Source organism: Cebidichthys violaceus, unplaced genomic scaffold (assembly GCF_023349555.1).
Source record: "Cebidichthys violaceus isolate CVI_PGR_0920_01 unplaced genomic scaffold, fCebVio1.0.p SCAF_5, whole genome shotgun sequence".
NCBI lineage: Eukaryota > Metazoa > Chordata > Actinopteri > Perciformes > Stichaeidae > Cebidichthys > Cebidichthys violaceus.
The window spans coordinates 10,753,949-10,768,699 of NW_027176705.1; the positions used below are offsets into that span (position 1 = coordinate 10,753,949).

At 39.8% G+C, this 14,751-nt stretch overlaps 1 protein-coding gene across 1 annotated transcript in view; it reads left to right on the top strand.

Moving 5' to 3' along the window:
• The window catches only part of sbf2 (SET binding factor 2), an 84,341-nt gene that overhangs the window by 12,746 nt on the left and 56,844 nt on the right, over window positions 1–14,751 (top strand). The window contains exon 2 of the mRNA XM_068731153.1: window positions 2,813–2,898. Within this exon, the coding sequence (XP_068587254.1) occupies window positions 2,813–2,898 (86 nt within the window). The remainder of the gene's footprint in view (window positions 1–2,812; window positions 2,899–14,751) is intronic.

A 14,751-nucleotide genomic window follows, 5' to 3' on the forward strand; every position in this document is an offset into this window, starting at 1 on the left:
ACCTCCACAAATGGTGATATAGCTGCTGCTAACAAGAGACAACGAACATGAAAAAGAGATTCATTCCTCTAGACCAGGGGTCACTAATAGGCGGACCGCGGTCCGGATCCGGACCCAGACGCCGTTGTATGCGGACCCAGGACCTAAAACCGATAGATAAATGAGAATTATTACATTTTGACAAAGCGCTTTTATTTTAACCGGCGCAGCTTTTCCAGCCTTTACGGCACTTGTTCAGCAGCGTAAATCACATCACGTGATGCAGCTCAGCCAATCAAATATGGATATTCTGACAAGTTTCCTGACTCGAGTGAGATGTAGACACACGGGGGAGACGAGGAAAGAGAACGAGGAGTAGGAGAATTATTACGTGAGTCAGAGAAGTTGTTTCACATGACGTTCTCTAAAGAGAGAAAAGTGGTGAGAGACCAGAGTCTTTAACCTACAATGAACAGACTCTTATTGGTGAATTCTTCCCACGGACAGTTTAAAACCAGTGTGTCTCATGTGTTCAGTTTAAAACCAGTGTGTCTCATATGTTCAGTTTAAAACCAGTGTGTCTCATATGTTCAGTTTAAAACCAGTGTGTCTCATGTGTTCCGTTTAAAACCAGTGTGTCTCATGTGTTCAGTTTAAAACCAGTGTGTCTCATGTGTTCAGTTTAAAACCAGTGTGTCTCATGTGTTCAGTTTACAACCAGTGTGTCTCATGTGTTCAGAGACCGTGGCTATTATTAAAAGCAGTAATATGAAGCGTTACTACAAGACAAAGCATAACTCTTTTGAGCAAACGTACCCACTCACATCTGAAATGAAGACACAGAAAATAAACCTAAGAGCCCAATATGATCAGAATCTCAACACGTTAATTCACTGACCAACAATGATGTTAACAGAGATAATAGAGCTGAAACAAGTAGTTTAGTAACCACAGATAAAGTCCATGCACACAGATTTCTCTTGTTAGAAGATGAGAAAAATATAATATTGTGGCTTTTTTGATTGACATCACTCATAACTGAATTTAAAGCTGCAAGGCAAATCAGTGAAATTCATTTTTTTTTAAATTAAGTACTCTATTTTAAGATGCACATTTTTCAAAATCTTTCTGTTATTCTTTAAATCCAGCCCTTATTTTACTTGAAATGAGAAGAACATTTATTTATGTATTTCTATGTATTATTTATAATCCATCAAGTTAAATATGAAAACTGAGAATAATAATTGATGTGTACTTTCTTTATTTGATTTGACAGTTGTTGGCTACACAGAGACGTTGTTACTACTAGGCTTCTTGAATATCTATCTATCACGTGCAAGTAATGGTCCGGACCTTTGCCCGAGGAGATTTTCTCAATCTGGACCTTTTGGAATGTTAATTGAATACCCCTGCTCTAGACATTTAGGGATGAGCATTGATATTAGCTTAGCTATGTGCTGCCTCTTTCCAAAGACTCACACACTTGGACAGCCTCTCATACTATAGGAGAGCTGCTAGCCCAGCTACAGCACAGGCACCCACATCCACACATAAAGTGTCTCAAAGGACCGCAGGCCTCCCTGTCTTGACCGAGCAGTCGCTGCTCATAGTTTGTTAGCTTTGACTACCTGCACCGCGGGAATGCACATTGCTATTCATGCTACACTGTGCAGTCCCCTGTGTTCTCACACTCTGATGCGATACAGATTTTCATAGTGGTAGTAGTAGTGTCTCTGTATGCCTTATGGGTTATGGGTATGTTGGTTTTGATTTCTCTGACCAACGTAGCAATTTTACATAGTTTTAGTGCCAGCCAGAGCTTATGTCCAAACGTGTCATTCTAGTTTTTTTTACTTTCTGAGTGGGAGTAAATCCCAAATGTTGTTTTGCAGATGGTAAAAGCTGAAACTATCTGAAGCTATCTGCAGCATATGTGGCTCTCCAACAAACAACTATATATATATATATATATATATATATATATATATATTTATATTTATCCACATTACATAAATGTATTCCAAGAAATGGGCCACATTTATTAAATTTCTGTCTCTTACAGAAAACTTTTCCCCTTAACTGATAAACAGAAAGTGTGTCCTCGCTGTCAAAGAGTGACTAAAAGTTTAAAATAACGCTGCGATGAAGTCATGGGGGTCAGATAACGTAGTGTGTCAAAGAGCATATTGTGAAATTAAACTTAAAATGCTTTTTTTGGCATGTAAAATGAGGAATTTTGTTTCTTAAATTAGATACATTTTCCATTTATTAGCTTTCCAGATTGCTAAACAACAATGTTGCAGTCATATATCAACTCCTAAATACATATTGTGTTATGCTTGCACTCATGTTAACATGAATTATTACATCTAATTTAGGTTTCAGAGTTTTGCAAGACCTGAGGGAAATCTATGAGAGAGTTATTTCACTGGTAAAGCTTTCAGTGGTCAAACTCAGCTACACCTGCTATAGATCAGTATCCAGCTGTCTGTCTCAACACCACACATACTACTACAGACTGTAGGTGTGTACGCCTCTGTGTTACTTTATATACTGTACATATACAGCCCTGTATGTATGACCACCCTTTGTTCCTCTTGGGTTAACTTCTACCCCAGTGATCGTTCGTCATAGCATGATGGCCTTTCTTTGTGTTGGTGGTGTAAAGTGTAAAGTCACATATTTCACACTTTAGACCGCAAGTTGGATTTAACTGATGCACTTTAATTGACTCATTTAAGATTGGTAAAAAAACAAAACATGCAAAGTTCTACATGCCATGATGATGCTCTTTTATCTGCACTGACGGATCTTCATGTCTTTTTATCTGCAGTTTCAGGGGAGGGATGTGGAAAGATCATTCAGCGATTCCCCAAGAAGGACTGGGAGGGAACGGCGTTTCCTCAGGGGGTGGAAATGGTGAGTGATAACAGCCTCCTACATACTCAAAATATCTAAATGGAACAAAGCTATGCTACCACCTGGGTATTTAATGTACACTATTCAAAGTGAAGCACAGGAACACAAACATGCACAAAGGTTAGATCTAACACTAAAACGCATTTTAATTCAAATACGGTTGGTCATGTTGGATATGTTTTGGTAGTTTACGATTGTTGCTCTTTATTCGACGCCGCCTGACTTCCTCCTGTGCTCCCGTCATACTTACTACGGCCAATAGAGGTTGTCGTCGTTGGCTTGTATAGCAACCATATGAATAGATGATAATGGCCTTCTGGACCTACTAGTAGTTAAAGCAGCCCCCCTTCTAACCCATATCTATGAGGCCTGATTGGCTAATCACATTCGGAGTGGGTGATACCGCCTTCATTGCAAACATTAAATTAAGAACATTCTTCTGTTATTTTGCATGATTTGATCACTTGTAGAAATCCATTCTGAAACTCTAAGTATAATTGACAGACCAGTGTCTCAATGGTTGTATCAATGTTGTGACTGTGGCCTTTGCTGTCGGCCGTGTAGACCAGCATCACCGTTTCATAGTCGACGATAGGAGAGCATCTCTGGACCAAGTTAATGTGTGATGTGCACAGGTTGTACAGTGTTTTTCTAGTTAGTGAGTGTCCTTGTCTTTGCACCCCTTACCAGCTTCCTGATTTGACAGTTAAGAATGTTTTCTGCGTAAAATATTTTCAGTGTCACAATATGACGGATTATACCCCAGGGAATTTTCATGTTTGCCCTTTGGAGCTTGTGCAGCAGATATTGGCATTTCCTGTTTCAGATAAATTCATAATGATTGTTTACTCAAATGTTTGTTTTAAACACTTTACACGTTCCCTAATTGGGAACCAGAATCCTTTTTTGACATTATGTCCAGCCTTCTATGAGGAATATTAAGGGACCAGCTGCTTCTCTTTCTGCCTTGACGGCGACCCAGGGGGTCTGTTATCCTTATATGGACAATGCAATGGATGGACAAATATTTGCTTATCAGGACTGGGAAGAACAGTCAATCTCTAGGTCAACTTCAGCAGCTAACAGTATATACTGCGCAGGACATTAGCGCCTGTGTTATATCTGTTTTTGTTCATTTATATTGGCTACTGAAGATAAGCTTTTAATGACTAAGCAGAATGGTTTTGGCAGTCGACAAAAAAGAAAACAGCAAAATGACTCTATATCCCAACACAGTACTTGATCCTATGAAAGTACTAGCCAGCACATACTGTCGTAAAACTTTTTTTTTTATCAGCTCTCTTCAATACATCGTGAAATACAGGGAAGATTTACAGGATCCATAGCAATAGATGATTGTAAATGCTGTGCCAAAATAATATAGCATGTGTTCTACTTTCCAGTTGCAGGTATGTTTTGGTGTTGGGTGGAGGTCATATTAAGAATGTAATTTAGGAGCCAAGTGATGCAGGTGTAGAGGCCAACAAGTTGCATAATATGGGTCAGCTATCTAAGCCAAGATAAATGGACAGAGATAATCTAAACAACAGGCATTCTCCAACATCTCATGTTTAGATGAGGTAATCATTTTCACTATGACCGGATCCTTCTGTAGAAAAGGCAGATATAATCTACATTTTTAAACAGTGTTTCAGATTTACAAGTTTAACATTAAACATGGGTTGGAAATGAATTATTCTGGATTAATTTGTTTAATGATGAATGATGGCCAAGAGTTATTATAGCTGTAGCTGAAATCTTTGGTTCTGTGGGGACGGGGTCAAAGAGATGCTATTATACCTTGACCCTTGTTTATGGTATTTATTGGGCAATTGAGGACATGTGAGGCTGTTATTCGGCACAAATAGAACTACTCTGAGTGGGTGGTTTGGTTTGATTGGCATGCTGGCGTCTTCCTGTGTAACTCAATGAGTCTATTGGTGGCCATCAAGAGTCTTGTTGTGAGTTACTGCTTAGAGACGAGAAGCGCTGTGTCATACGGCAAAGCACAGTGCTTCTCAAAGAATATCGGGAGACTGAATGTTTTTGTTGAAATGTGGCGGAAATCCTAGCACTGGTATTTAACCTTCCAGTGACTCTGAGGGATGCGCCGGGATGGCTCTACTCTCTCAGCATCATCCCTCAAGTATCCTGGTTTCATAGTTAAAAATAGAAACACTGCCGCAAGTTTCACTAAATCTATTAGCTTATTGTTTCCAGATGCCACTGAGGACCCGCATACCATTTTCTTTTGTGCTTGTGTGGGTGTGTGTGCATTTTTTGTATTCCATCTCACTGAAGTGATCCCCCCCAATGCTTCTTCATTATGTGTCATCCTAGACTGAAATTGAGACATACTGCAATCCTCAGAGTGCAAAGAAAGCAGACGGCATGATGGTTGTCACTGAAGGCTGTAAGCCAGAGCTGGAACAAGGGATGCATTCAATGCTAGGTCTTTTTAGGCAAATACCACGCAAATTAGCTGATGCTGTTCTTCTGAAATAGCAATAAATGTATAAGTATAGAATATTGGATAACATGCTGAACAAGATTCAGCTTCAGTTGTCTCTATAATAAAATGTCTCGAGGACTTACTAAGGACAGGAAAGAGGGGTTGTTCCAGAAATTTGCTTTCCTACTATGTGTTGTGTGACAAACTTTGGTCTAGAGCCAAATGACTGAAATTCCAGCTTTGAAGCTTTAATGAAGATACACCATAGTGTTTAACAGACCCACCAAGCAATTTGCATTTTGGCTCTGTTTCGGGCTGGTATGTAAACCATTATTATTTGCAGATTTCCTCTACTCCATGAAAAAGAACATGACTCATTTACAAACACTAAGAAACACATCTGTAGAAAACAGTGGATGAAGCTGAGCACGAATAGCATTTTGTGGTCACAACAGGCCCCCAGCAAACTAAATAACCACAGATGAGGAATGCACCAAGAAAAAAACGTTTACAACTTGTGCAAGGAAAAATGTGTTTCTAATCTTTTCAGGCAAGTGATGATGATAGGAACCAGCTCAAATCCTCATCTGTTATGGATGAGCCAGGTCTGTAGATGGACTTCAGTAAGTTGTGCTCGTAGTACATTTCCATCACCTCTCCCTCGTGTTTGAAGACGCAGCACTCATGATGTACATGTGTCTTGACTTGACTTGAAGTAGTGATCGCATAGGGCGCTTTTAATTTGCAAATTCCACCAAATTTCAGAAAAGAAATAATCCCTACCTCAAAAAGTATTGGTCATTACCAAGGCAAGTCAACTGAATTTGTATATTTCACACATCAGGGCTATTAAATGTACTTGACATGGTATTAAAAAAAATACAGCAACAGTAAAAGTTTTACAATTTAAAGAGTGCAAATTACTGGCAAGTGACACAAGAGATACACATTTTTAAGTTGTACAGTTTAAATCAAGTACAAAATAAAAAAGATACTTGCACATTTAGTTGCACAATTTAGTAGAATTTAAACAATGCAAAAAACAGAAATACTATGGTTGACGAAAAGTATTTACTCAACAATCATTTGCAAGCTTTTCTTGATTCAGACTTGTATTTTTCTCATTTCTCTTTTTCCTTTGGCGCTATTACGACAAGCAGGACGTGGATCACGTGACAGACCGAAGTAGCTCCGCTGTGGTTTGCTAAAATGTATAACAAAGAAATGAACAGAGGCTGTTTGTAATTTATTATTCATTTTAGATTATTTAATATAATATGGTGATCTCCCTCCTTTCTGGGACAAGAAATTTGAAGAACAGATGTTTCTCCCTGCTTCAAGAAAAACACATTTAGCAGCCTACAGGTTATTTAGATTTAACGCTAAACTAGTTTGTAGCAACAAAAAAAGTGCCACACAAATGCCCAAGGAATGCCTGGAATTACTGTTTGGTGTTTGCTTGTTTAATCACAAGCACCATTTGTTTACTGCTTGGAGTTTGTGGATGTTCATAACATCCGCTGTTTTTAGACATGTATTGGTATCAAATGTAGATGGCGAGTTGTAGACTCTTCCTCTCTTCTTCCTTTCTCCCTCATGTGCTCTTGTTTTCTTTCATGGTTCATCGGCTGTATTAAATGAGACCTGCATGCTATGTATTTATGGCAGGAAGGGTTAAGATTAATACAGTTGCATGTAATATTAAAGGTAGGCTACATAAAACAAATTGACTTTGTGTTTTAAAACAGGTCCTTTATCCATTCTGAAACTTTGTAAAACACCTGTTAAATGCACCAATGGTGACACGTCGCAAAATGAATGTTGGCATTACTTGGTATATTTTTTACCTTTTTGTTATGTGTGTAGTTAGATATAGGGCGGTCATGATATCGGATTTTCACCACATGATTATCTCGGCCAACACAATTACCAATAACAATATTGAATACCAATTTTTCTTTTTTAAAGTTGATGATGCTATCATTTAAATTCATTAACTCTGTTTATTGTGTGTTCTGTCTGTTTTTTGGCAAATTAATTACACTTAAAATAGAAGTGAAGGGAGATGGTGCGCTAAATCATTTTCATTATATTATCATACGTATATTATTCACATATCAATATTTTGTTTTTTTAATATCATGGTTATTGTCAAAACTGATACATCATCACACCCCGAGACACTTGAGGTGATTAATCCTCTCGATTCTTTGCCTTAAAACTTACTGAAAATGATGACATTGAATTGGATAGCTATTTATGTTACTGCCTGGCCTTCAGTGTGTGTGTGTGCGTGTGTATACTGTATACTATATATATATACTGTGTGTGTGTGTGTGTGTGTGTGTGTGTGTGTGTGTGTGTGTGTGTGCGTGTGTGTGTTGGATGAAGAGAGATGTGTTGACGCCGATGCCCGAGAGGTCGTACACATTCCAAAGCACCACAGAGTTCAGTGTTAAACATGAGGGTCAGTCCATTACTTGAAGCCTGCCGTCTACGCTCTGTTAGCAGACTCAGTCCTGCCGTCTCCACTACAGTCATGTTCCCCAGCATGTAAACAAAATGTCTCCTCTCATTATGGAGCTTTAAATCAGTCTTTACATTTTGGAAAATTGGATTTGAGGAGCTGCAGCAGAATCAGCTCCGCTAATATGTGAAAGACAAAGGCACAGTGTACAGTGAGAGGACCTGTGTCTACAAGTTATATATTCACTTCCTTTTTTCTTTTGTGCTGATCCGATCCGTAACTGTGATCCGTGATCCGATCCGAACCGTGAGTTTTATGATCCGTTGCACCACTAATATATGTGTGTGTGTGTGTGTGTGTGTGTGTGTGTGTGTGTGTGTGTGTGTGTGTGTGTGTGTGTGTGTGTGTGTGTGTGTGTGTGTATATATATATATATATATATATATATATATATATATATATATATATATATATATATAGATGGAAAGATAATTTGCAGGATATCGGTAATGAAAATAATCCTTGTGATTTAATTATGACTTTAATTATGTTGCATTTTTCACAGCTATAATCGTTTTGATTTTTAATTACAATTGTGCCGTTTCCATTTGGCTACTAAATACTAATTAATGAATGAGGTTCTGCAGGTCAGACATTTAAAAAAACAAATGTTGGTCAGCAGTGGGATTGAGCTTTCTTAACACACCTTTCCATTTGTGGCACGCTGTCCCTCGCTGATGTATTTCTTAGTTTGTTTTCTCTCTTAGGTCCGTCATGTTGTGGCTGTGGGCGTGTTGCTGCAGCACAGAACAATAGTAATCCTGTACTGGGCCAGTCCAACACACTGGATGCAATGTGGGTTTTTGTTCCACTCAGTCAGCTACGGAGGCAGAGTTGTGTCTCTGACCACATACCATGCCGGTCATTTGCTTTTCTGTCCCACTGCTTACTCCGATATATATACTGGTAGCCATAATTGTTACTGAGAGAAAGACGGCTGTACAAGTGGCCACCACAATGGCCAAAAACTAAAGGCAGTACGGAAGTGCCTTGAGATGCAGCTCCGCTAATGGCCACAGCATTCTTCAGTCTTCCCTTTTGATCGAAAGCCATTCAAAATGTCTTTTAAATTAAAAGAGTGGGTCCTAATAGCTTATTCCATTGTGTGTCTTGGTGGTCTGTAAAAGTAGAGGTAGATGTTTTTGAGTGTTTATCTGTCCGTCACGTGAAGATGTAGTGGCTTCTGTTCTCTCGTCCATCCACAGCTCCATCTAGGCTCTGCTCCTTACCCAAAATTGAATTGTCTGACCCCAATAACTGCCAAGATTGTGGTCAGTGGTAAACCCACATTTAGTCTTCAAAACAACCTTCCAAAGCGAGGGTGACAGCACAGGCGCAACTCCCCAAAATGCTACTTTTCATGAATTTTGTCACTCCTGTTGTGTTTCCTGTTTCTTATTTTAATTCTACATGAATAGAACTGCTGCTGAGCCCGTCGGTTAGTTGTGGGCTGAACCCGAGTGATAAGGAGCGCCTTTTTATATGTTTTCCAAACAGATTAATTCTATTAATCTTTATTGGACATTGGAGAAGTTAGTACACAGACGATTGCAACAGTATGTGTATACGGTCTGTTTGAAGGATGTGTTTTCCTCTGGTAGTTTGTTCACTTGTTTGTTTATTGCTTCTTCCAATTCACACTGCTGAGCAGCAATGAAACAGTCCATCCAAACACAAAAGCAGCCAGTTAGAAATAAATCACATGTACGCCTGGCTGATCAAAGGCTTGTTGATAACACAAGAGTAAGGTTTAGAGTAAGGCTAATGTACTCTGTTTGTCACAGTACATTCACTAAATACATAAAATGGAATATACTGTCATTGCAAAGGCGTATTGCATCACAACTCGTACCTGTTTTCATCTGACAAGAAGCTGTAGACATGAGATTGTAAAAAGTGACCTCTTGGAGCCCAACTTCCTCTGATGAAGGAATTTGACCTGACTCATCCAGACTGTAAACACTTGTGTCATTTCTCTAGCACTGTCTAGAACTCTGACCTCTTGAACTTAATTTTTCCCCAAATCCCTGTAATGAGGTATGTGGCCCGGCACTTCCGGGAAGGATGCTCAAGTTATTCAGAAAATGTGTAAACTGCCGGTGCCGTGTGCGTGGTTGATATGACTGGTGGAAATTTAAATAGATAGCGTTTTTTAATATATATAAAAAGGATACTTCAAGACTCCTCTGGACTAAGGTCAGTTTCAGTTCACTTGATTAAAGAATCCACCTTATTGCTGCAAGGATTCATTCGTCTGGCCTTGTCCTCCGAGCAGAGTTGAGTAAGCAAATCGTGACAAAGCTTAACTGTATTGTTCATAATCAGCAGCCTCGGTTAGTCAGTTTGAGTTTCCGTGCCAAACCACAGACAGATGAAAGAATGTAACTTAAATGTATCACTTGATGGATCGACTCAAGTGACCATAATGTGACATGTTGCGCTGCACGTCGTTCTTATGATGTTTGTAAAACTATGAGAGAAAAACTAAACAGTGCATTCCAGATAGCAGGATGCCGTTCCAGCCGGGGGGGAGGGAATGGGATCATGTGTTTGTCAGGAAGATCCACACATGAGTAATCAATGCTTCGTGTGCCAGTGAAGCTAAACACATCAGGAAACAAAGCTGGAGCTGTCAAGCAAGCAGGACTTTCCATGCTGAAAAGCACTGTGAGCTCACCAGGAAATGGGAATACACAGGATGAAATAAAGCCACAGCACGCTGGAGAGCGAACATACTTCTCGATGAAGTACAGTAGAAACTTCTGTCTTCATGGTTTATTGTTTATATACTGTATACGAGTTGTTTTGGGAATTAAGTGTTTCTTCCTGTGTTGTTCTGTCATATACACTTATAGAAATGTTATTTCCTGATAGACCCAAGTCTGAGAGTCCAAACAAACAGAAACATGAAGGGGATGATGACAGGCGACTGACTCTGTGGCCAGCCAGGAGCTGGGCACAAAACATGTAGTAGTGAACTGGTGCCACTAGTCAGGTTAACGGGTTCAAGAGCTGTGATTTTGGGATGCCCTGGCTGTTGTGGATATTTCCTCCCTACCATCTAAAGAGCTCTACACTAACTGGCAACTGGTGAATGTTGCTGCTGTCTGCTGCTGACACCACAGTTTTTACACCTACATACTTATATGTGTAGGAATCCACAAACCCACATATTAGATATCTGTCTCTGTCCTTAACTTAACTTGCAGTACTGGCTGATGCATGCAGATGTACACGTCCTATTCCAGATGTTCTCCTCAGTGTTGAGCCTCATCAACAGGACTTGTCAACAACTTGTACGTTGCAATGCTTCCCTTTTGTGTTGGCATTGTAGACATAACACACGTCCAAACGGCTGTATGCAGAGCCTGCTGGGTGTCCTCTGACATGAAATACTCTTATTGATGCCGGCTGGATGTTTGAAATTCTAGGTGAGAAATAGTCTGATTCGTTGAAGCAGGCTTAGCCACTGCCAGCATAATAACATGATGCAGTAACACATTACATTGCTGTTATTCTTTGATGTTTTCTGCCGTGCTAGTATGAGTGTGCTGACAATCCTTAGCGTTTTAAGCGAAAAACATTGCTAAGACGTAGTTAACCAAGCAGCTACAGAAGGAGTGCGATGTGATATCTTCCACCTGGGTTTATTTCTGAGAAATAAAGGTAGAGTAGGAACCATTCACAGTATGAGTAACCACTTCTCCTTTTTTTATTAACTGGGTCCTCTTTCGGTCTCTTTGACATCAGTGTTACCATTCTACCAGAAATGTAGTTGCCGGTGTTCCACTCAGAAGGCAGTCTCCTCTTGACTACTTCAGTCCAGTTTTCAGATATTTGGGGAACAAATTACTCACTTTGATGCCTACATCAGACATGTCACCATCATTATTTATATATATTAACAAACATAAGTACTGAAGTGTCCTGACACAAAACATTTTTTGAGAATACCTCTGTGTTCATACACACATTTTTTCCTCACACGGCATCGAATATATTTAGAAGAGGAACAAAACTTGTTGTGGGTTGAACTAAGCTTATCATGACAGCAGTGAGACCGAGGCCTATTGTGAATACTGTTACTGATCGAGGGCCCTCACAAAGAGGTGGAGGAAGCACCTGTTCCACAGGCAGGTCATTATCAGCCAATATCTCACAGCGTTCTAAAGGCCGTCTGACAGCAGGACAGCCATTGTGCTGATCTACAACCTCAGGACAGAACTGTTTACCTTGCTCTTTCATTCATCACTACATGTGCTCAGAAATGGGTTTTCATGTTTACTTTTTACAGATGTAATAGAAAAACAAACCATGTTTACCTTCCGTCAGCTGATATGGGTAAATAGAAGGCTGTAGCAATGTGGTACTGCTCAGAACTGATAAAAGAAAAATCATAGTGGACAAATAACCAAATTACTGCTGAAAATTGCTTTTACACCCAAAAAAAAATACGTATAAAGCATGTATCAAATTAAAAAGCTTTGTTTAAAGCCACTGTGTTGGATTGGATTTGGTGTGGCAGGCAGGAATGCCGCTAACTTTCCACAGATCTGACCAAAGAACACTGCGTTCAGTCTGAACAGAGCATTAGGTGCCTTTCATTGTGCTCGATACTACATGTACAGATCCACAGCCTAGCTGCAGACAGGCAGAAGCAGGTGAAGTGTTTGAAGGCCAAATGCACAGCTGCAGGCAGTCTGGGGTTGGAGGCCAGATGTGACCCTAAAGCAGTTCCTGGGGAGGCATCATGGTACTTTGCAGGGCAAACTTAAATCAGACGGAGCTCATCGCCTTGTCAAAAAATTTGTCATTTGGAGAGGCACAAAGATAACTTATGGTAGGATAATTCTATAGTTTAATTTTAAAGTTGCACTGATGGACAAATAGTCAATATACTGTTTGATTTCCTACCACTTCCATCCTCTTTGCTGTAAACTATGGTAGTTCATAAGACAATTATGTTTGTGGTTTTCACCATGGCTGTCACAAATGCCCGAATCAGAAAGCGCTGTTATGGTCTGTTGGTGTCTGTTGTGATGTGGGAGAGAGATCGTACACGGGCTGTAATTCTTTCACAGCTTGCTCGCCACTGGCTTAAATTTTTTATTTAGTTGGTACCTAGTGTTGGATCTTAACAAAGTCTGGTTGTCCATGTGCAACACAACATGTTTCGTCATTGTCACTTATCTATCAATTCTTTAGCCAAATTCATAATGGCTTACTGTGCAAAGCCAACTGCCAGATTTCTGTTTAATACATGACACCTCACATGAATTTGGAAGCTTTATGTTAATAACATGGCTTTGACATCAATTTAAAAAAAAGTGTGCTGACAAACTGACGCAGTTATATAAGAAGGCATGACATGACATGACAATTCTTCTTAAACGGAAGCCATTGGTTGTTTTTGGGATAATGCCGTGAGCTATATATATACACAGTTGACCGTATCGCTCTACTCGCTTCAGTTTTGACAGATTCAGTCACAGCAATGAGACACTTTATTAGATAATGCATATTTTTATACTATTCTAGTGGTTTTAACATCGGTTTTACCACGAGAGCATGTTATCAATCAGTGCGGGGAAAATCCTTGGAGTTTTACTTGGAATCTAAGAGGGAATTTCTGGCTTCTTGACTATTTTCCAGCAGATTCCACCCTGAACTATTATTTAACTTGTTTACGGCCGGAAGGCATGGTGTTTGTTAACCTACTTTTGACAAAACTATGACACATTAATGCACATTTAATGTTTGGGGACCCTCATGTCAGCCGTGAACGACACACGGACGCTTCAGGTTTGGTTTAAGGAGTAAGGTTGAGAGATTTAATCCAAAGGAATGTCTGATTCTCTACAGGGTCTTTTTTATTTGCCTCTTTATGCATTTCTGTTTTCAAGTTGCATGTGATGAACTGGCCATATGTTTTTAATTCGTGCTGTGTCTTGAAATAAACCCAAGTATTCGCCCTGAAGTGAACAAGTCTTCCCAAGGGATGTTGGGGGTTCAGCAGAGTTGTCCTTCTGAGCTTGTTGCTCGACAGAAAAAAAACAACCTTTACCTTAGTACTAAAAATACATCTTGTAAGGTTGGGTTGTTTTTCAGGTGTTACATTTCCTACACATATGGCATTTATCAAAATGTCGTGTACAGTATAGAACAGTATAGTTTGCAATGTTTGCTTGATGACTCTTCCTGTCGTGCTTAACTAGACACATTCATTTTGAATTACTGTGGTCCGTCATAGTCATCTAAAAATATCTATCTCTAAGATGAACCATATGTGCCAGATATTGCATAACAGATCAGTAAAGGGAAACCAGAAGTGTTGGTGACAGTGGGGATGCAGAGTTGAGGAATGGAAGTGGAGGGCTGCTGCTGCCACCTCATTGGAATGCTTTGTGAATCGGCGGAACCCCCAGCCAATGCTTTCTCTCCATTGACCAGCAGGGGGTGACTCTTCTGGTTAAAAAGAAGTCCGATTGTATTGAAGTCTATGAGAAAATGACCCCTTCTTCTTACTTGATTTATTACCTCTGTACACATTGTGAACATGAGTTTATGGTCTCAATCAACAGCTTCAAGTCTTCTTCAATTTGTCCCTTTTAGAGTAAAATAGACCATAAAGCGGAGTTTAGTTTAGGGCGGGGCTCACTGGGATTGACAGGTCGCTGCAGCTACCAGAGTCTACTACGTGACACTCCGGCATTCCTCCGGCATTCCAAATATGTTAACTTCCTGACGTTGGTTGCGAAATAAACAATGTGGCGACGGCCATAATCCAAGATGGCCACCGCAAATTTGCCGGACTCGAGGCTTCATAACAACAGTCTACAAACCAATGGGTGACGTCACAGTGACTACACTTCTG